The 22742-nt window shown below is 38.4% G+C and overlaps 1 protein-coding gene across 1 annotated transcript in view; it reads left to right on the top strand.

Moving 5' to 3' along the window:
- The first annotated feature begins 20636 nt into the window (after positions 1 to 20636).
- LOC137982899 (uncharacterized) overlaps positions 20637 to 22742 on the top strand; it is a 12478-nt gene continuing 10372 nt past the window's right edge. The window contains exons 1-3 of the mRNA XM_068830064.1: positions 20637 to 20812; positions 20910 to 21025; positions 21126 to 21189. Of these exons, the coding sequence (XP_068686165.1) occupies positions 20743 to 20812; positions 20910 to 21025; positions 21126 to 21189 (250 nt within the window). The 5' untranslated portion in view covers positions 20637 to 20742. The remainder of the gene's footprint in view (positions 20813 to 20909; positions 21026 to 21125; positions 21190 to 22742) is intronic.

The following is a 22742-nucleotide window of genomic DNA, read 5'->3' as shown; positions in this document are numbered from 1 at the left end:
AGTTGTAGCTCCGCCCTCGAATTTTAGTGAAATCTACCAGAGCGCGCAGCAAATATCTATTTGCATAAAATTAAGCTTAGCAAAGCAAAATTTGGAATTACCCTTTTCCATGTGGCAAGCATACAACCATACCCGTTGAATTGTCTACTTTATAGCAGTCTTTGCGTCGCTTAGGAGCAATTTAAATTCTACAACAACAAAGAAAATATGGCCACAGGAATCGAGCGGCGTGAGCCTTCCTTACGCAACGAAGTAGTTAGCATTGAAGAAAACATGACACTAACTTACAACCCAAGAACAAAAGGTTAGTTCCAATCACTACTAAACTTCTCATTCGAGTAATTGTTTAAAAGTTATACCATAAAACCCTCACCAGGTTTCACAGTTAACAGGGGTGGAAGAATTCTGCAGACTGCGACGACTGTAACAGTCCAGTCCAGGAGTGGACGAATATACAACGTAACGCGCGACTCTTATGGAGGTACGTTTTACATACTTTTCACTAAAAACCCCCAGTCCAATGCTCGTGCGTTGGTTTACTGAAGTTCGTTTGCTTTGATCTATTGGGTTTTTGTGTCCTTGACGAGAATTCGAACGACAGAGCCTAAATCCGCTCACACTTTTTTATTTCTCAATCCGCGCTACTCCAAACCGCAACATTAAACCTTCACCTTTGCCCCTCTATCTTTTCCACAGAGATCTGTTAAATTCTTACATCATTCTGTGAACGTATTCAATTGTGCCTAAGACGGTATACTCTTTGATCAATAAATAGCCATGATGTCCTCACCTCTAGCGATTATTCTCCACAGAGTACACGTATACTTAAAACTCGTAGACGAGTGTAAACCTTCGACGTCATCCGCGATCATAAGGTAAGGAAACCTAAGAATGTTGCAGAAGTTTGTCGACTAAAACTTCTCCATGTCAAACCCAGTTTACCTTCTGTTAACCCTTTATTGCAGTTTTTTTTCCAATTGCATGCCTTCATAGCATCAAAAGAGAATACAGCTTTTTTCCAATCAGTTGTTTTATGGTTGACATTTTGTTTGTTGAATCAACAGGTTTTCTTAGACGAGGAACTGGACTCCCGGCAAAATTAGAAAAGATAATTGTTAATGATACTCAAGAATTCAATAAAATAGTGATTAAGGCGTAGTTGGTGTATCTACTCACAACGATAGGGCTAAATGGACTCATTATTGAGATTAAAACACGGCCTATACGACAAATCAACAGACCCACCTCATCAAATGAAATGCGCAGCCCTTATCCTCACTTCAATCGTGGAACTGAAGGAGGGCGAACCTTTGGTGTGGTTTTTCACGAACAAAGTCAAAAAGATAGGGTAATGATTGATGGTTACAGTGCAACGACACTTGCCACCCTTTATAACTAACTGATCACTCCGTTTAAAGAGAGCACAAACCACAACATAAGTTACAATAACTTTTAACTTAAGATCCAACAGTACAGGATTTGAATGTCAGGTTAATATTGAAGTCACCAAAAAAAAATTAAAAATTGAAATAACAAGACGCCAAGAAGGAATTCTTTAAACGTCTAAACTAAAGACGAAACAAAATGCAAACCTTAATGTACCAAATTTGCTAGTTTCTGTCAGAATTCTCAAAATTTGTCGTGGTTATGTTTCCTATAGCTGACATTTCAAGAATTAAGGTAATTTTCCGGAAAGTTATCTTTGAATTTTACGTTGATTTGGGCAAGTAACTTAGATTAAGCTGAATTCTTTTGTTTTTTACAGCTCGAAAACGACTTGCACAGGTGCAAGAACAACATATCAATAAAATAACTGTGATCCATTCTCACCAATTTGATCTAATCTACTTTACCTCAAGTTTACACTGAAAACACGTTCGGTAGCATATGCTATCGAAAGGAAAATAAAATTAAAATGATAATTTAGTATGCTTATAAAAGGCACGTTATATTCGAGGAACTCACGCGAGTCGCAAATGATAAACATATGTATTCTCTCTCAATTATTGGCTTCTCCTCTTTTGGCTAATGTGGAAGTATTTAGAGTTCTTTGTTTATGAGTCAGCTAGGAAACAAAATCTACAAAGGCCAAATTCCTAATCCTAACACTTGAGCGAGAAGGCATAAATAGTTCATATAATTTTACTCACGTTTGAGAATCGTACACTGACCGAAACAAGTTTAAACTTTCTAGTCGAAAGAAAAAAGGGACGCACGTTACACGCAACAGATGACCACACAACAACAAAAAAGGGAAGACGAGCGTTTAACAAGACCTTTGTCACCTTACGCTCTTTAGCAAACGAGAAACCCAGAAAAACCGACATTCAGTGGTAATACGAGAGTTGCAACTTTAGAATCCATATTTGTAATGAAACAATTCGAAGCCCCCAGAAAGGCAACAGGCAAAGATTGCTCAAACAGTTGGCATGAAAACTCAATCCATTGCAATGTTTTGTTTGAAGGGAATTTGGACTATTCCCTTAAACGCGTAATGTAACGATGGGTTATCGAATGATTCCCGGTAGCTTCCAACTAGAAATTGCATTCCTGAGCTTGCACGTCCTTAGCAGTTCCCATGTTCTCTTCAGTTCAGTAAAGTTAAGTCACTGCTTACGAGCCAGAAGGCCCATCAGGCCGGCGCTTATCTCCTGTTTCCGTAGCATGAAGCGACTAGGAGTATTTCTACTCCCCCCCTGGATGGGATGCTAGTCCATCGCAGGGTTACCCCCAGCATTACGCCGGTACCCATTTATACACCTGGGTGGAGAGAGGCACCGTGAGAGTAAAGTGTCTTTCCCAAGAACACAACACAATGTCCCCGGCCAGGACCCGAACCCGCACCACTCGATCCGGAGTTCAGTAATTTACGTAAAAAGTAAGAAGAAAGCACACCTGTCCATGCTATCATCAAGTCTGTTCTTCACTCCAAAAATGAATAAAAGATACAAAGGACTGACTCGCTTCTTTGCTTCCCTGGCGAAGCACAAATATCGCAACTTTGCAAACAGCACAAACTATAAATATTCAATGTGATTTAACTGCGCAAGTAAATTGGCTTTCGGTTGATGAAATCGAGCACTATTCTCTTTAAATGTGACGTTTCAAAAACCATGAAATATCATTGGTCAATGACTTAGCGTAAGAGAGCTTTTCTCCACGCTTTCATTGGATAATAAGAAAATAACATACGGGTTCCTAGCTGATCTGTAACTTTGTTTTCGATACAAAGAAGGTAAGACAATGCGCCCTGCCCAGTGCAAACGGCGCTGTTATGAAGCTATATTTTTTAACCTTCTGCACGCTATTCCCTATCATGAAGTGCGCGAAAAAGCTACAAAACAAACAGGTAATCGGACATATAATGAACGTTTAGTCATGTTACGATGAATCAAAAGAATCAAGGGAAAAAATAACATATTTTATTGAAATGTTAAAGTGACCTTCGCACTTAAACCAGACAATTTTAAGCAAATTGTCGCTTTATAGACACTTGAAAATTTAGGCGGCTTTGACGTGACGGGATTCGAACCCAATGACCACTGCTATGCCGATGCAATGCTCTGCCAACTGAACAATGAAGCTACACAGTTGAGAGCAGGTCAATTTGTTGAGCTCATTTGTTCCCGGGAAAGGACTCAATGATTGAAAGAAATGTATATATTTGAATTGCGGATTATAGTCTGCTATTAAAAGAAAGAAGATATCGTGAAAATAAGGAAAGTACAAGATATTGCAAGCTCGAAGGAAGACTGGAAAATACTTTAATGTGAAACACGTCTAGTGTTTGTCCTTTATCTTCAGATTAGTACTTATTTATGAGTTTGGGACGGAACGTTGGTAGTTGTCTCGTATCATGTTGACGATTTATGCAATCTTTCACACGGAGTGCTATCCATTTAAACTGCCGTTATCACACCTTAGACAACCTGTTTAAACCACCCAACTTTCGTCAATGTATTTAGACCCAGCGGACAAAACACACTTTTCACATGCTTTCAAATCGTACTAAACCTCGATAGTTCTCAAGGGTTGATATCCCTGACATTAGCCTGTCTAAAAGATGGTTTAAACACCATTTGGATCAGGAGGTGATCAAGTCTTCTTCTAGGACATCCTAATGAAGCAGTGCAACCACGTTGACTTCCTTACTCACAAGATTTAATAATCTGTCGACAAACGCGGGGCGCGCCAATTGAAAATTATGCAAACACATTCATTTCGTCTGACCGAAATTGCTTTTCTCGTAAGATGTGGCTCCGCCCTCAAATTTTAGTGAAACGCTAACTGAGTGCGTCACAAAAGATCGATTTGCATAAAATTAAGCTTAGCGAAGCAAACTTTTGGCATTACCCCCTTTCTTTGCGGCGTGATAACAATCCGATACCTTGTGAATTCTCTACGTTATAGCAGCTTATCTTCAATTTAAATTGTACATCCCAACAAAGGAAAGATGGCTTCACCGTACGAGCCGCCTGAACCTTTCCGCTCCCAAGAAGAAGTAGTTGAAGCTAGGAAATTGTACAGTTCAAACCCCGGTATTACACTACATTACAACCCTGTAAAAGGAGGTTAGTTTCAATCACTCCGGAACGTTGCAGCAGGAAGATTGTTTTAAAGTAATACTATCGAACCCTCTCCAGGTTTCAACGTTAACAACGGTAGAATTATCAAGACAACTATAACGGTCGAGTCGTGGTATGGAGAAACATTTAACATAACGCGCAACTCAAATGGAGGTAGGTGTTGAAGACTTCACTAAAAACTCCCAGTTCAATGCTCGTAAGTGGTTTACTGCAGATCCTTTGCTTTGATCTATTTGGGTTTTTATGTCCTTGTTAGCCCTCAAACTGTAGAAGGACGAGGTTATATATAATGTACTTTAAAAAGGATAAAGATATAATATATATTAATACTTTCAAAAACATGAGTTCTCAATCCGCGCTACTCAGTCTAAAACATGATATTAAGCCTTCGTCTTTGCTCTCGTATCATTTCCACTGAGCTTCGGTGAACGCACTTCATTGTGTCGGTATACTCTTTGGTCAATAAGTCACCATGATGTAATCACCTTTCGTGATTATTTTCCACAGGATATGAAGCGGACTGGCAGACGAATTTAACCCGTCGACGTTAGCGGCGATAAGGTAAAGAAACCTAAAGGTGTTGCAGAAAGTTGCCGACTTAAATGTCTTCAACCCAGTTTACCTTCTGTTATCCTTATGTTGCTGTAGTTTTTCTTTTTCAAACAGATGCCTGTACAGCATCGAAAAGACTAAAGCCTTGTCGAATCAGTTAGCTAATGGTCGACGTTTTGTTTGGTTTCATCAACAGCTTTCCACATGACAAGGAACTGGACTGCCGGAAAGTTAGCGAAGAGGCGTTTTACTTATATCCAAACATTCAATAAAATAGGGTTCAGTGATTGAGGTGTAGTCGGTGTATTTTCTTTTCTTTACTAATGTAAGAAGGGAAGTCTTTGGTTATTAAATCTCCTTACGAACGTGCATGCAACCAAATGGACTCACTGCAGAGAGATGAAAACATGGCCTATGAGCAAATCAATAGACTTTACTACCTAATGAAATGAAATTTACGCCCTTTGTTATATACTATTACTACTACTACTAATAATAATAATAATAATAATAATGAAGATGATGATGACAATAATGAGAATGATCAATACTGATTAATGAGCATCATTAATACTTGGGTTGAGTTGGCAGCAATTCGAAGAACAGTCTTGTTGGGATCAGCGAGGATCCTCCGGAGAGATCTTGAAGTCTAAGGCTGCTTGTTGCCACCTGATAATAGGACTAAAATTTCGTGCTTTACCATATCTGCCGTGAAGCATGTACCATAATGATAATGACGCCTAACTAAACTATGTAAAATAAAAATCGAATAGAATCTACAATTATAAATAATCATCAAATTGAAAATCATGTATAGAAATCGTGAATTAGAAAAATTAATAATTATGAAGTGTAAAGATAGCAGCCAGAAAATCCATCTCAAATATGACGTGAATGAAGGGTATGTATCGGGGCCTTAAACTGCTCGAGTCTGACAGCCGATTATTCTTTGCCCTCACAACAATCGTAAAAGCGAAGGATGAATCCTTCGTATTCCTTTTCGCGAACGAAGAAGAAGAAAAGGAAGGGTAATCAATCATGTTTTGCATGTAACAATACTTCTCACCCTTGATAACTAACTGATAGCTCCGCTTGAGGGGAACCCAGGATACAAAAAAGTTACAAGAACTGATTAAAATTTAACTTGACGGATTTTTATATTGCGTATTTGTGCCAACAGTAGAAGAGGAATGTCACATCAATAATGACGGCACCAAAAAATTGAAAACTGAATTCAAATAACACGACGGCAAGAAGATCTTTCATTGAAATAAGGCATGTAATGACAACGACTCGTGTAAAATGTTATGACGCACCGAAATGCAAAAAGCGTTAGTCAGTATTCAGAAATCGCCAGTTAACCTCGGAGTGGTATAAATTTTTGGCTTCGTGGCTTCGTTTGCTAGCAGGGATTCTAAGAATTGGGGAAATGGTCCTGACATATCTTTCCATTTTGTATTGATTTTGGCAAATACCTCTTTACAGCTCCAAAAAGGACTTGCATAGGTGCAAGAATTTGAACAACATGTCAATGAATTAACTGTGATGCCATTCTGACCAATTTAATCTAATCTACTTTACGTCAGATTTACTCTAAAAACACGTTTGGTAGCATATGCTATCGAAAGGAAAACAATAAAAGGATAACTTAGTATGCCGCACTTTTCGTCATACGCTATGAAAGGCACGTCAACTGCGAGGAACTCACGCGAGGTGCAACTGATCAATATATGTATTCTCCCTCAATTCTTGGCTCCTCCTCATTTGGCTTATGTCGAAGTACTTAAAGTTATTTGTTTATGAGTCATCTAGAAAATTCTTTCACCTACAGGCCAAATTCAAATACTTGCGCGAGAAGGCAAAAAGACTGCCGATAATATTACTCACGTTTGAAAATCGCACGCTGACCTAATTAAGTTTAAACTTTCTTGTCGAAAGAAAAAAGGGACGCACGCTACACGCAACAGATGACTACACAACAACAAAAAGGGAAGACGAACTTTTAACAAGACCTTTGTCACCTTAAACTTTTTAGCAAACGAGAAACCTAGAAAAACCGACATTCAGCGGTAATACGAGAGATACAACTTTAGAATCCTTATCTAGAATGAAACAATTCGAGGCGCGCAGAAAGGCACCAGGCAAAGATTGCGCAAACAGTTGGCATACGAAGACAATATGACGACGGTTGAAAAGTCAAGCCATTGCAATGTTTGGTTTGAAGGGAATTTGGACTATTCATTTAAACACGTAATATAACGATGGGTTATCGAATGATTCCCGGTAGCTTACAACTAAAAATTGCATTCCTGAGCTTGCGCGTCCGTAGCAGTTCCTATGTTCTCTTAAGCTCAGTATTTACGTAAAAAGTAAGAAGAAAGCACACCTGTCCGAGCCAACATCAAGACTTTTCTTCGTTCCAAAAATGGATACACGATACAAAGGACTGACTAACTTCTTTGCTGCCCTAGCGCAGCACAGCTATCACAACTTTGCAAACAGCACAAACCACAAAACATTCAATGTGATTTAACTGCGCAAGTAAATTGGCTTTCGGCTGATGAAATCGAACACTGATCTCTTTAAATGTGACGTTTCAAAAACCATGAAATATCATTGGTCAATGTCTTAGCGTTAGAGAGCTTTTCTCCACGCTTTCATTGGATAATAAGAAAATAACATACGGGTTCCTAGCTGATCTATAACTTTGTTTTCGATACAAAGAGGGTAAGACAATGCGCCCTGCCCAGTGCAAACGGCGCTGTTATGAAGCTATATTTTTTAACCTTCTGCACGCTATTCCCTATCATGAAGTGCGCGAAAAAGCTACAAAACAAACAGGTAATCGGACATATAATGAACGTTTAGTCATGTTACGATGAATCAAAAGAATCAAGGGAAAAATAACAATTTGGAGAAATGTTAAAGTGACCTTCGCACTTAAACCAGACAATTTTAAGCAATTGTCGCTTTATAGACACTTGAAAAATTTAGGCGGCTTTGACGTGACGGGGTTCGAACCCAATGACCACTGCTATGCCGATGCAATGCTCTGCCAACTGAACAATGAAGCTACACAGTTGAGAGCAGGTCAATTTGTTGAGCTCATTTGTTCCCGTGAAAGGACTCAATGATTGAAAGAAATGTATATATTTGAATTGCGGATTATAGTCTGCTATTAAAAGAAAGAAGATATCGTGAAAATAAGGAAAGTACAAGACATTGCAAGCTCGAAGGAGGACTGGAAAATACTTTAATGTGAAACACGTCTAGTGTTTGTCCTTTATCTTCAGATTAGTACTTATTTATGAGTTTGGGACGGAACGTTGGTAGTTGTCTCGTATCATGTTGACGATTTATGCAATCTTTCACACGGAGTGCTATCCATTGAAACTGCCGGCATCACACCTTAGACAACCTGTTTAAACCACCCAACTTTCGTCTATGTATTCAGACCGAGCGGACAAAACAAACAAATCTCTTAACTTGTTTTAATCAAGAAGTAAGTTGAGGACTTACACACTTTTCGGGCGTAAAGTGCGATCAAATCGTACTAAAACTCGATACATCTCAAGGGTTGATATCCCTGACATTAGGCTGTCTAAAAGATGGTTTAAACACCATTTGGATCACGTGGTGATCAAGTCTTCTAGAACATCCCAATGAAGCAGTGCAACCACAAGAAGCCGGTGTGTTAAGTGTGTAGATTCAAATCATCTTAGGGACATTGTGATGATCACCACAAATCACCTCAAATCAACTCCATTACACACCAAACATTGAGCAAATTTATGAACCACCGTTCCTACAACTGAACAAACCAAGCTTGCAGCACTGACGGATAGGATGAAATTAAAAATACAACAACAGATAATACCTCTATGAAATAACAAATCATCTTCAATCATCAAATAAAGAAATTACTAGCAAGACCAAACAAGTCCCTAAATTAAGGCCAAAATATTCGCTTGCTTCCCCTTTGATCATTGCTGTTTATCAAGAATGAAGTGACAAGGAGCAAGGAATCTCAAATGTAAATTGAGATTTCGTTCATGGCTGCAACATTGTGGGCTTTTTACTTTTTCACACAGTTTATAACAGTAATGGTAATAATGCTTTAGTACTTAAGTAGAATTTCAGTGAAAAAGAGATGTGCTAAAAAGAAATGTAGATACGTTTGCCTTTTTTAAACATAAATCTAATTTGACAAAAAAAATGAGCCAGCGCCATTTATATCACGACCTGTTTTGCTGTGGCTACCTAACATAATTTTGTTAAAAGTAAACTCGGGCTGAAGAATTATGATTAACCCTCTCCGTCCTAAAAGTGACACTTATAGATTTTACTCTGTCTAACGCCAGACGATTTTACTCCTCAATGGGGGCCTATTCAGGGGTGAAAGGGTGAGAGGATGAACGAGGCTTAACTTGCAAATGCAAGATCTTGTAAGAAGGTGTGAAAATCAAATGCTGATAGGCTAACCATTTCTTTTGGCAGTAGATATGTCCAGAAATGCCCCTAATTAGATTTACACTGTTTTCAATAAGCGTCACGAAGTATCCCCTTGGTCTTCTCTCCAACTTCAACATCACTCGTTTCTCGGAATACAGGCAGTTAACGTCACAAAGTCTCCCCCAAAATACTGCTTCTCAAGTATGGATAAACTGCTGCATTTACCCTCACCTAAAACTAACGCTAACCTTTACCCTAACCTTCTTGTTAGAAATAGGTACTAAATGCTTAGACTTAAAGGAACACTTCGTGTTGGATATAAAAAATTGGGCTTGCATATAATTGAACATAAAACACAAACAGCGATGATAAACGTGGTAAACCAACCCACTTTACAAAGACTTGACTTAGGCAACATACACCGCTGTTTGTGTTTTACTTTTAATGAGGCTATGATGGCCAAAGAACAAGAGTTTGCATCTAATTACTAGGGCCGCAACGATTCACCAGTGCACTGCGATATTTTTTGCCTCGATAGGAGTATCGATATTTAAGCAACATATCGTGATGTTATTATTATTCACCAACATTCAGAAATCACTGTCTTTAATAACGCCTCACGCAAAAATAGGCCCTTTTGTAGCTAGTTATTAAACAAAGGGGCAACAAAGTTCCATCCTTGCTTCATATAGCTTCCAATCAGCTGACACAGTCTCGCGCGCCCACGGACAAAACACAATGTTCTTAGGATATGTACATTATTATTTATGTCATGAATTATCGAGATATGTATCGTATCATGGCACCTGTATCAAGATATGTATCGTATTGTGAGAAAATGTATCGTTGCAGCCCAACTAATTAACTTGTATTCCTGGGCAAAGTGTGGTAGTCATGGTAGGGCATGTAGCACTGCAAAACAAATTAAGTTCATGAAATTGCCAGAATGCACAATTTTCATCTGAGATAGTTCTGTGTGACCAATCAAGATACTTAGTATTACTTTGAGTTTAATTGATAATATCATGCCAATGATTGTTTTGAAACAAATGGAATTTGATTTAATTGCATACCTCAGTATTGGTAGGCAGTATTCATGGAGACTGCTTGATTGAGATTGCAAATAATTTTCTTGAAGTTTGCTTTAAAAGGACAGCACTTTGAAAAATGACCCTTTGTCTGGAAGGGAGAGGGTCATTAAAAAAAAACAAAAAAAGTTTAAAAGGAAGTGTAATATTACACTGGTGATATGGACTTTTGTATGGATGGTATACAGGGATAGGCTGCAGTCCAAAAACTCTTGCGGAAGGAACATGAGCATTTCCATGAATGAGATTCACCAGTCAATGAGGATATTTACATGTGCTAATTGGCGGTTACATTCAAAAATTTTAATCAATGTTATTATCCACAGATTGAAAACTCTGAATAACTTTCAACAGCACAATCAACTGCATGACAGGAAATTACAGCTCATTAGGTCACACTTAATGATTCTATTACGCAAACTCAAACACTAGAAACCCTTTGAACATCCTTTCAGCTAAGACAAGGGTTCTTGGTTAAAAGTAAGGCTTTAATATTATAGAGACTTTAAAAATATTCCATAACTTTATTATACTGTCAGGTCATTTTCGCTTCAATGCTGCTGGTGAAATATCAGTAGCATGCTAATTGGGACACCAAGCTACCCTATCCCAAAAAAAGAATTACATACTGTATTGACTCCATCAGAAATATTAAAGGTAAAATAAAACTAAATACAACGTATTTACACTGTACATACAAAGGATCAAATGCCCCATAAGTTACTATACAAAATGCAGTTCTGACAGTTGTCACTGAGTATGTCACTTAAATTTTTTAGTTTTTATACATTTTTTAACATGTTCAATGTGACATTCTTAGTTCTCTGCTCAGCTACAACTTCAGCCAATGATGAGATTAATGTAACATTATGTAAAGATCACAAAAAGATGTCCCTGTAATCTTTACCCCACCCTTAACAATCTAGTAATTTGCATGAAGATTCTTGGTCATAGACCTTATTCATAAATGGCTGTCAATTTATAATTCTTTTGTCGAAGTGCAAATTAGCCTACCAAGCCTCGATACAATACAGTGAATTGAAAAGATTTCTTGCTCTAAAATGAGGCTTGGTAGGCTAATTTGCACCTGGACAAAAGAATTATAAATGTGACCACCATTTATGAATAAGGTCTATAAGGGGACATCAAGACAGGCACCATGATTTTGAATGTTCAGCTTCACTGGACTTTAATGTAAAAATTTTCAAGAGACAAGACATTGGTTACAGTTTAGGATCTGATCCTTTGACTGCCATAAATGTAATGATAATTAAATAGCCTAACCCATTGACCCCCTCAGGAGCCCTAGGATGCTCCCAGTTGATGAGTAAAATCATCTGGCGTTAGAGAAAAATCTGTTAAGTCTCACTCACAGGAGTTGGTGGGTTAAGAAGGACTACAAAGCTTGTCTACCGAAAAGGATCTTTCATTCTATGAAGGTGTGTTTTATGATGCCTTATTCACAGTCCAAGGTATCCAAATTTCAAGGCAAGGCCAGAAAACTTTTGAACAAAACAGCTTAAAGGATTTTTATTAACGGTTTTTTTTTTGTAAAGTTGTGTACGGTATTTAATGCAAGTGAGAGATAGAGACTGAAACCAGGATGAAAAATCACAAATCCAGATTCAAGTACTCCTTGTCACTTCATTCTAAGAAGATGAACATTAGAATTTTATTCAGGGATTCATGACACTTGTTTATTTTAAATCCTAATTAGCTGACCATGAACCACAATTCTACTTACTAATCTACCAAAAGTTGTAAATGCCAGAAAATGTTACTTAAAAATGTTTAAAAGATAGATAAACCTATCCTCCAAATAAATCACTTTTCACAGAATGCTTGTTAGCTTGGCTTTTGTAGTGGAAAGCAGCAATCACCCCTTTGAAGGTCTAGGACCTTGTGGACAAAAACACACCCCTGGTTCAGTGAATATGTGCAATATCAAAACCAACAACTTGGCTTATCCAATGGCTGTTGCTATCCACCCTTTGGTTAACAAGGGGCCATGATGAAAAAAAACTTAGCAGATTTTGTAATACAGTCTGACTTGAACATCCCTTTACTTGACTGTGCAAGCTGTGTGTGGACTCTTTGTTAGATTTAAATATCAAAATCTTTCTGGATTTTCAAATTTCCAAAACATGAGTTCTCCACAAGATGACATTATTGAGGCATAGCTCTTATAAATCTCTCTCCACTGGATAACTCAATTGGTTTTGATATCAATTATCTGCAGGATAATGATTTTTATTTTGGTTGGGAGCATCAATAGCTTTTTACACAAAAATGTCGGAACAATAACGCTCCCTCCCTCCCTCTTCGCCCCCCCCCCCAAACCACCTCTCTCCGTCTCCCCCACCCCCGCCCCCCAACCAAAGGAAATTCAATTCAACTATTGAATGTGTGTCACCATTTTAATTTTCTGTTTTTTCCCACAGGTTTGAGTATTTTATGGCTAATAAGAAACACTTGGTTAAGTCACTGATATTCTTTGGTCAGCTTCCTTCAAGACACTCATGTCCTTCCCTCTGACTACATTACCCATAATAATAATAATAATAATAATAATAATAATAATAACAATAATTAAGAGAGTTACAACAAACAAAGCAAACCAACCTTACCATTTTTGAGACCATCGAACGTATTAGTTTTTTCCTCTTGATGAAAACGTATACATGGAGTTTTAAAGCCTGTATGAAATCGCTGCCTTAAATAAGTCCAGGTTGTAGCAGTAGAACACCACATGAATCCTCCATATCTCTAGCTAAGTAATTCCAACTGACACATGCGGCTAACGCAAAAAAAGTACAGTATTACAATCCATAAAAATTTCTGGTGTTAAAACTAACCGACGCTTACCATTGTGTGTCTTGTTTTTTTCAGAAAGGAAACGGAATTGAAAAGTAACGCAACTGCAGCTAACAAACCAAACAAGACAAAGCATTATTATGACCTTAAAGCTTCCCTACATATTACAAGAAAATATATTGCAAACAATTTTCTTCACAATAAGAGTTCAGAAAATACTTCGAAATAAATACAAATACTAAGTACTAATTTCTCAAGTAATAATTTACTTGCTACATCAAGTCTACATTGTCCGCTTTTCACGTGCGCCACTTGGTAGCAACATTTCCTGTGAAGCGGCCGCATTGCTCACACATCGGCGCCCAACTGAGACTGCTTGGCCTAATACTGCGTTTACCTTTAGAACTATGAAATCCTATCTACGAAAACAATGTAAAGAGAAATTCATTTACCTTCAGCTGCAGCCGAGTACTGTAGTGATTCACTGCAACATCGACCGGCGCGCAGTTTCTTCAAACTAGATTCCAGACCCTCTCGACAATGCGCCCAACTGGAAGGCAACGAGCAGTCTTAGAACGCGTTCGATTGACCGTAATCCGGAATAGGAATACATGGAATAGAAGTTAGAAATCCTTCGTTTTTACGGAGATTCACATTAAAATTTTCAAATATATGCTAAAATGCTATTGTTATCCTTACTGCTTCGAAACGCGCCAAACGTACTGTTTTAATCATCACTCCACGTATTCTTATTCCGGAATAGGGTCAATCGAACGCGCCCTAAGTAAAGTTAAGTTTGCGTTGTTCCGATAAGGGAGAACTATCTTATAATAGCCCTTTTCACGGTTACTTTTTCTCATTTGCATTACAATGTAATCTAACGTGGATGCGAGGCAATTTCGGGTTAAAACTACAAAATAGCCCGAAATTACCTCACATACATGCTAGATTGAGGGTGACATGGAGGGGTGGGCTAAACACCGCAACACCGCAAAAAAAAAATTAACGAACACCGCATCACCACAAGAAAAGTCGACGAAACACCGTCACCGCAACAATTATTTTTAGCTACAGGATTTTAACGTCTACACTTCACATAACACTTTTATACCTAAACAATTTTCCACAAAATAAACACAACAAAATGTACTCTTGTCAATGCATGCCTACGCGTCGATACTGTTGATACCCGTAAATTAGCTTTCTTGTACTTACCCGGAGAGGTCGTTTGTATAAAGTTCCATGAACATTACTGAGAAGTTAACCCAAAAAGCTGCCAAGCGATAAAACAACATTTCCAGAGTGTGGAGCGTCCTCTTAGTAACAAGTATTGTTACATCAATAAACTTCGGCGTTCAGTTTCTTTGATCTCTAGAGTATTTTGAAAGATCAAACAAGAAACCACAGCACCTCAAATAATTTCATTTCACCGAACACCGTAGCTTGCGAAACACAAACATCGCACACCGTTGGGTTTGCGATCACCGCAACACCGCAAATTGAGATATTATTCGGCGCATCACCGCATTGAAAAACCCATCAACACTGCAACACCGCAAATCCCCATGTCCCCCTCTAGATTATATTGTATTGTATTCTAACCGTGAAAAGGGCTAACAGTTTTGAAAGCAAGGATAGGAAATGAATAGGCCACTTTACAGTTGTTTGCTCAGTGATTTAGGCTATTAATGGCTGCGACTTTTATTGGTACAGACCTCACTGCTTTTGTCATATAAATTACGTTGTTGTAATTCTAATTAGCTTACAAGAAAAGCACAAAGGTTTCTATCAAAACAGGGCACGTTTTCCATTTACCAAGAAATTCCGGAAATTCCGGTTGGGATGTAACTGGAACATACGTTTTTGGTTCGTTCCACTGGAAAATTTCCGGAATAAACGGAACTTCTGAAAAGGTAGTCTTGTTTTCCCGTTGGAAACTTTCCGATAGAAATGTGTGTTCCATTTACAACTTTTGAAAGGTCTTACCACTTCCAGGCTATTCACGGCCACATTTTAAAATTTTGGCGCGTTAAGTCGCAATCACTGGGCGGCAAACGGACCTGAGTTAAATGGAACACGTTTTTCACCCGATGGAAGTTTCCACCGAAATTTCCGGAAATTTTTTGTAAAAGGGAAAACGCCCAGGGTCACCGACAGCCTCGCTTTTCTCCGGCGCATGCTTTTTTGCCCCCCCCCCCCCCCCCCCAATACAAAATACACCCGCCGTCCCTAGGAGCACTATTATTTTTTCCCTTTTTAGCCAATAATATTCTTCCTTTGTGGCGGTGTCGTTGCCTTAGCCGTCGTCGTTGTTTAAACTTCCTACTTTAAGATCTTCGTCCGTGGTTGCTTTCTTAAAAACTCTTTATAAGGATCGACGACGGCGACATCCACGAAAAGGTCACCTTAAACAATAACTTTGCACTATCTTAAGTCTTTCGAGGTTACTCCTTCTCGTTCACGTCTTACAATAGGGAGCTTTAGCAACGACGATGGGAACGACAACGAGAACGTCACCTCAAAACATAAATTCACCCAAATCACTCGGCGGTCACTTTGGAGTCCGTGGGGAATAAAGGCTTTGTCTTTGCCCGTCCACCCTCACACTGAATGAGAGGTTCGACGGGCAAAATCTTTTGTTTGGTCATTGAGTGATATGGGTCTATTGGCGTTATTGTAATCACTTCGCGACTAGTCCAAGCTCTTAAACATGACGATGGTGTGTCAGTCCCTCAAGAATGAAACCGATATGAGTCACCCTTAGTTTAGGGGGGAAAATGAAAATTTATCTTCAAGTGCTGACGTCCTCAATTCTCTATTTTCGAATTCCCCATAATACACTTTGTTTCCCCCCCCCCCCCCCCAAATTTTGTATAAACTATTCTTTTCAAATGCTCTTGGGGACACTGCATATTCCCAACAGCATTTAAAAACAATGGTTTATGCAAAATTTGGGGGGCAAACAAAGTGTATTATGGGGAATTCGAAAATAGAGAATAAAACCTCAAATTTAGCAATTTCACGTTGTTGTTTTGCTAACGACGGCAAAGAAATGGACAAAAATGAAAAACGCACGTGCAGAGCGTGCAAAAGCTATTGTTTTTCCCACTAAATATGCAAATTTGTGACGTTCTCGTTCCCGTCGCCGTTGTCGTTGTTAAAGCTCCCTAATGTTACAGAAGTATCCTAAATATAAATTGGGAGGAGCACTTTCAGCGTGCAGCACGATTATTTATCCTCTTTTTATCGTTTTGTGGCGTTAGCGTTGCCGTAAGCGTCGTCCTAAGGAATCTGGAATCAACAACGTATTTTCTGGCGAAGTTTTATAGCGGCAGGGGTACCCAATGACCAAATGTCTTAGATTTTGTCAGAATTACCTAAAGTGATTTCCATAAAGCCACATTTACACGAGCAATTTTTCCTTGACAAGTTTACTTGTCAATTTTAACTTGTAAAGGCAAACTTGTCAAGGAAAAATTGCTCGTGTAAATGGGGTTTTATGGAAATCACTTAAGGTAATTCTGACAAAATCTAAGACATAAGGAAAAATTGCTCGTGTAGATGGGGAATAGTGGACAAATTTTCCTTGTCAAGGAAAATCCGCGTGCTAGCTTTTCCTTGACAAGGAAAAATTGTCAAGTCAGAAATTTGCTCGTGTAGACGGACGACAAGGAAAATGTGACAAGGATACTATTGATTTTTAGTGCCCGAAACTTGTCAAGGGAAACTTGCTGATCGTCTACACGAACAAGGAAACCTTGTCAATGGAAAATTGTAAAGGAAAACTTGTTGATCTTATCTACACGAGCAATAAAAATTGACAAGTAAACTTGCCAAGGAAAAATTGCTCGTGTAAATGGGGCTTAATGTTTTAAAAGCTCGTTTAGCAAGTTTGTAGCTGCTCTACCAAATATTTATCTGTTCGGAGGTTCTTGGGGAACTTCAGGTCTGTAGAAATTTATCGGTGGTTTTTTTCCCTCGTCCTAAAGTTCTAGCAATCTTGGCAAACTTTACATTGCGTAATAGTCCTTTTTCCCCCCGAAAATTGTAGTGGACGTTTGCTTCAAATATGATTCTCAAACAAACTCTGGCAAAATAGATAGAAGTTGGACAATTTCAAATTTTATGCTATTTCCAATATCATACTCTGTTAACTATTACTCAGAACAGCAAAATTCTAGCGTTATTCAGTGTGGTTTCGAAAATTCTACGCACTCTTTAGACTCTTTTCTCTTTTTTCACAAATATCTTGCAAATCTGTTCAGGAAAATGTCTATAGTCGTAGTGCACTACGAAAGTCTCGGTTCGAATATTCGAAAATTCTAGCTAGAACGTCCCTTCCGAACAGATATTTACCGAAATTACTCGTTGGGTGCCCCCTATAGTTTCTAAGAAATTCAAGAAACAATGACATTCTAGGAAAGGAATTTTATTTAAGTGTCTTGTCGTTCTAGCGCTGAAGCACTAATCGGGGACACTGTAAATTGAAATTAACAATTAACACAAATCAAGTCAAATGTTGGTTTTTGAGGAGAGGTGAAACCGGAGTACCCGGGGAAAACCTCTCGATGCAGAGTAGAGAACCAACAAACTCAACCCACAGATGACGCCGAATCGCCGAGTCTGGGAATCGAACCCGGGCACATTGGTGGGAGGCGAGTGCTCTCACCACTGCGCCATCCCTGCATCCCCAAACTAGAAAGAGGTTAGTTTCATCATGCATCTTGTAACGTTTTAGCATAGCAACAAAGTTTTGAAATTTTAGAATCAGTAAATTGTATAGTTAGAGCCAAATGCCCCAACAGAAATTGAGAAAAATTCAACGTCGTTAGTGCACTCATGAGTATTGTAAAATCAACTCTAAACTTACCGTTTGTCCTTAATGTGTTCTTGCTCACGATATCTCTGAACCTCTCATGAATAATTCTGCATTTTTTTAGGCCTTTCCTTCACATTGCAAAAGGGTCCAAAGGTCGTTCGCTCGTCCATCAATGAGTAGGTTCGTCATTTCAGTTTAAATTAGAAAACTGTTTTCCAACCTTTGCTCCATACTTACGCTTTCTTTTAATATTCAGGCAGTTTATGTTATTAGCACGTTTCCATACCGAAGAATTACAAAAAGAAACAACTGCACTTTGTTGTATCGTTCCAGCCGACAACAGATCCTCGGAGCATTAGAAAGTCTTGTCTGTCAGAGTACTGATTTTGCTCCTTCTCAGAAATCTTTGTCGAACGCTTGCACCTGTGCGTGCATTCTCTGTCTCAGAAGATTAGAGGATGTTTCTTGGCTACTGAGCGGAAATGTGATACGCCTCTCGCGACATTTTTACTAACCTGATTGGTATTTTCTAATTGGAGAAGCTGTTCAGGTCTCATTTCCCTACATCATCTAGATATATGCTAGATATTTCCGTTGCTGATAACACTGGGGAGCTTACTGTTTTCTCTATCACTACTTTCTAAGAAACCCAATCAGAATAGAGCGGCTAGATAAAAGCGGCATTATAAAAGTCTGGCAAAGTTAATGAGAATTCCAAACTCTCAAAAGGGCGTTGCTTATCATTCAGTTCAAGATTTCTGTCGACTTGACCGGAAAGAGGTTAAATCTAATCGTTTAGAAGATAAAAAGGGTTATTCATTGATGCTTGTCTTTGACAATGGGCCTACAGTATAAGGTTGTGGAAGGAAAACTTGATTGAGTAGAAAGTATTCAAAGATATCCATCCCAGAGCCATTTTTTTTTCTTTTCGGTTAATTTTACTTCTGTAATCCTGAAATGTATCGAACTAGTTCTACGCTCCTCAAATCAAGTGGATCGCTACCAACTTAATGACAGCTCAGCTTTTAGTTTACTGCTTTGATATAAATTGATTTGAACCAAAAACGTTCACGCTTTCCGCGCACAACAGAAGTCAAAAATAGAAGTTTTCGAAAACTCTTACGTCGCTGGCTTTCCACGCCCTAGCTTCAATTGCGCGTAAAATTCATAAAAAATCGATCAAACATAACAAAACAACAAAACGTGGACTATGCTCGACCATGCGCAGTATAGAGACAGTATTATCGTCGCACACATCCTGGTGAAAAAAAAACGAATGTTTTCTCATCCGTTTTTTGTAGTCTAGTGTGGACGGTCGTAAACGCTGTGAAAACGCAAGTGTGGGCTTAAATTTTTATGAATTTTCAAGAAACAGAGGAGGGAGGTTTACAAAAACGCGTTAGTGTGCACTGGGTCTTGGAGCTGGTTTTCAACATAGGCGCAAGCACAAGCGCAACCAGTATACGCAAACTAAGGAGCGACATATGTTCATTAGCATTTTATGTCAAGAAGTAATACAACAATCAGTGCGTCACCGCTGACATAGATTTAAAACTCGCGTTTCATTAGCCACTTGCACCGCCGCTCAGGAGGTAGATCTTACACAGAATACCAGCTTACACATAGCTGTATGCGCAGAACTGCGCCCTCATATGTTATCACTTATCATTGGTTTTCTTGCATTTTAAAAGGCTTGGTTAAATTTTTGGCAGTTTCAAATCTCTTATCGACGATCTTCTCCCAAGATTTTTCTTTTGTAGCATGTAATGATTATGGTGTTGATGGTCAACGCAGACAAATCTAAAACGGAAGCAACGTGAAATGAAGTTAATTTTCCAGTTGGGAACTGTACGTACAGCCTGATGGACTTAACATCAATTTCAACTTTATTTAAAAATGACTTGATGCATGCGCGCGCGCAAGCCGCCATTCATCTGCGCGCTTCCGTCTGATTGCGTATTTCAACGGTTTTCTTCACACTGAAGAAGGGTTCTACACCCGAAACGTTTGTGATTTGTAAAAAAAGTACTGACACTTTTTGATATTTATTTTATGTCACTCTACTTGTTTAAATCTAAAACATCCAGACAGTGTACTGGAAAATCAAAGTTCATCTTTAAGCAACTTATAAAGAGTTTTTATATTCTTCAATAAGCGTCGCTACGGTTGCCTTGGATGATATGACCAATCAATGGTGTGGGACCTTCTATTCTTATCGTTCCGAAATTTAATTTTCCTTTAGTTCGTTCCACTGGTATATTTTTGGGCATGACTGCGGTTCTTTGGTCAGCAGATGGTATGTACTTTAAGTAGGGGTATTAAAGTGTATCATAAACCAGCAGATGACCGTGAGGCAGCTGTCATGGCGGAAGGCGTCTGTTTACAACGAGAAACTTGAAATAGCCGCCAATATTCGGAAACCAGCTCAAAAATGAGTGGAGAACGTGTTTCGTTCCCTGGGCCATTATGTGCACTGCTAACATATGATCCCTCATTCAAAGGTTCGTGCATTTTTCGTTCCGTAACGAAAGACAACGCATATGTAAACTTTCATATTTTAATTTCTCCCTTTTGTTTAATGTCGTTTTCAAATTTTAGTTGAAGTTCGACTTCACGAGCCTCTCTGGAAAGTTCAGTTTTCTCCAGATGATGTAGCCATTGAGATTTTAACTTTGTGCTCACAGCTGGAGCCACTTTGCAAGAAAGAATATGCAGTAAGAAACTCTTTTACAATGAGGTTGGATGTCACATTAATTTTTTCCTCCTGGACTTTCTTGAAAGATTTCATAACTGCATTGTTTTTCTTAATTTTAGACATCATTGGGTAGAGTTGATGATGCCCATAAGGTGGAGTACCAAAACAAGTTTGAACCAAAAGGTATAAAACTCTTTCAAAATTATATGGTCTGTCTATAACTTATGGCCAGGAAGCCCAAAGGAAACACTGGGCTCAATTAATTAAATAATAATACACATGAAAAAATTACTCGATTCTGATTGGCTGAGAGCAGTGCAGTTCAAGTGTAACACCAGTGCAAAAAGTGTAACACCGGTGCAAAAAGTGTAACACCAGTGCAAATTACACATCGTAATTCTGGATTTTGATTTGCAGAAAGACATTGGGAAAGTTGTAGGCCAATGATCTCATGTAAACGGCAATGACCAAAATTTTGTACAGAAACTCTGAAAAAATTTTTCTCGAATGCGAAAAAAAGGGCTTCAAGAAACATCTTCCGGCACTTTTTCCACGCGAATTTTTTCATGTTTGTATTATTAATAAGTAATCATACGGTTTTTCTCGTTCAATTTGGAATTAATTTGCACTTGTGAGTTTTTGAAAAAGCTGAAATTGCACTCGCCGAAGCGGCTCGTGCAATTTCAGCTTTTTCAAAAACTCACTCGTGCAAATTAATTCCAAATTGAACTCGAAACCGTATGATTACCTATACTAATATACAAAGTATTGACAGAAATATACATGTCAGATTATTGGCAGAGTTACTCAACAGTGTATAAAACATTAAATTCAGGTCATTAAAGGGGCTCTGTCACACAAAATGAAGTGATTTCATGACACCCAAAATGCCCAAAAAGTATAATGAAACATTGCAATAACCACTTAAAACTGCTGAACAATGTAAAAGAAATACAACCAAAGGGAAGAGAAGCATGGATGGACACAAATGGACAAGATTGAAACGGATTACATTTGGGTAATCTTGAAAATAGTTGGTATGACGTCTTTCAAGTTTATGGCAAATCGCCTGAATAAAGACTGTTTGCTCAGAATCATCTTGTTTGTGATGTAATGAAAATTTTATCAGTAAAGGAATTCCACATTACCATTTTCGAGTTTTAAACTTGTGATTAATTAAAGATTTCCCCTAAACACCAGGTAAAATAACATGACATAACCCCTTAAAGGACATTGTAAAATTTCTCGCTTTGAAAGATGCACTTTACGTGCTTTCTGATGCTTGGGATGGCAGAAGCCCAAAATCGATTTCCAAAGCTGAACATTCATCCTCAAAACATCAAGGCAAATGCACAACTTCCATGATTGGAATGCTTTAGCAAGTTGGCAACAATGAAATACTCTCTGCTTGTGATATATAGAAGACTGGCTCAATCTGTTAAGTGAAATCCTGACTATATCATCATGATAGACTGGAAACAAATATTGTAAACTTTCCATAAGCCCAAGCGGCCTTTCAATAAAGAACTCATGGTCAGAAAGTCGTGTTAGTATGTTTTTATGACGTTTGTGCCCGCTTCTCGTTAGGATTTTGGCCCTTTTCCCATCAAAACCAACAGGTGAGTTACGTATGCCACAGATGTCTTATGAACAAAATTAATTTTATCGGTTGTTATAGGACATGCTAATAAAATTAATGTGAAAGTAGTGATAGGGAATATAATGCCCAAGAGGTT

Source organism: Montipora foliosa, chromosome 13 (assembly GCF_036669935.1).
Source record: "Montipora foliosa isolate CH-2021 chromosome 13, ASM3666993v2, whole genome shotgun sequence".
NCBI classification, from domain to species: domain Eukaryota; kingdom Metazoa; phylum Cnidaria; class Anthozoa; order Scleractinia; family Acroporidae; genus Montipora; species Montipora foliosa.
This window is presented reverse-complemented; position numbering and strand designations above follow the sequence as displayed.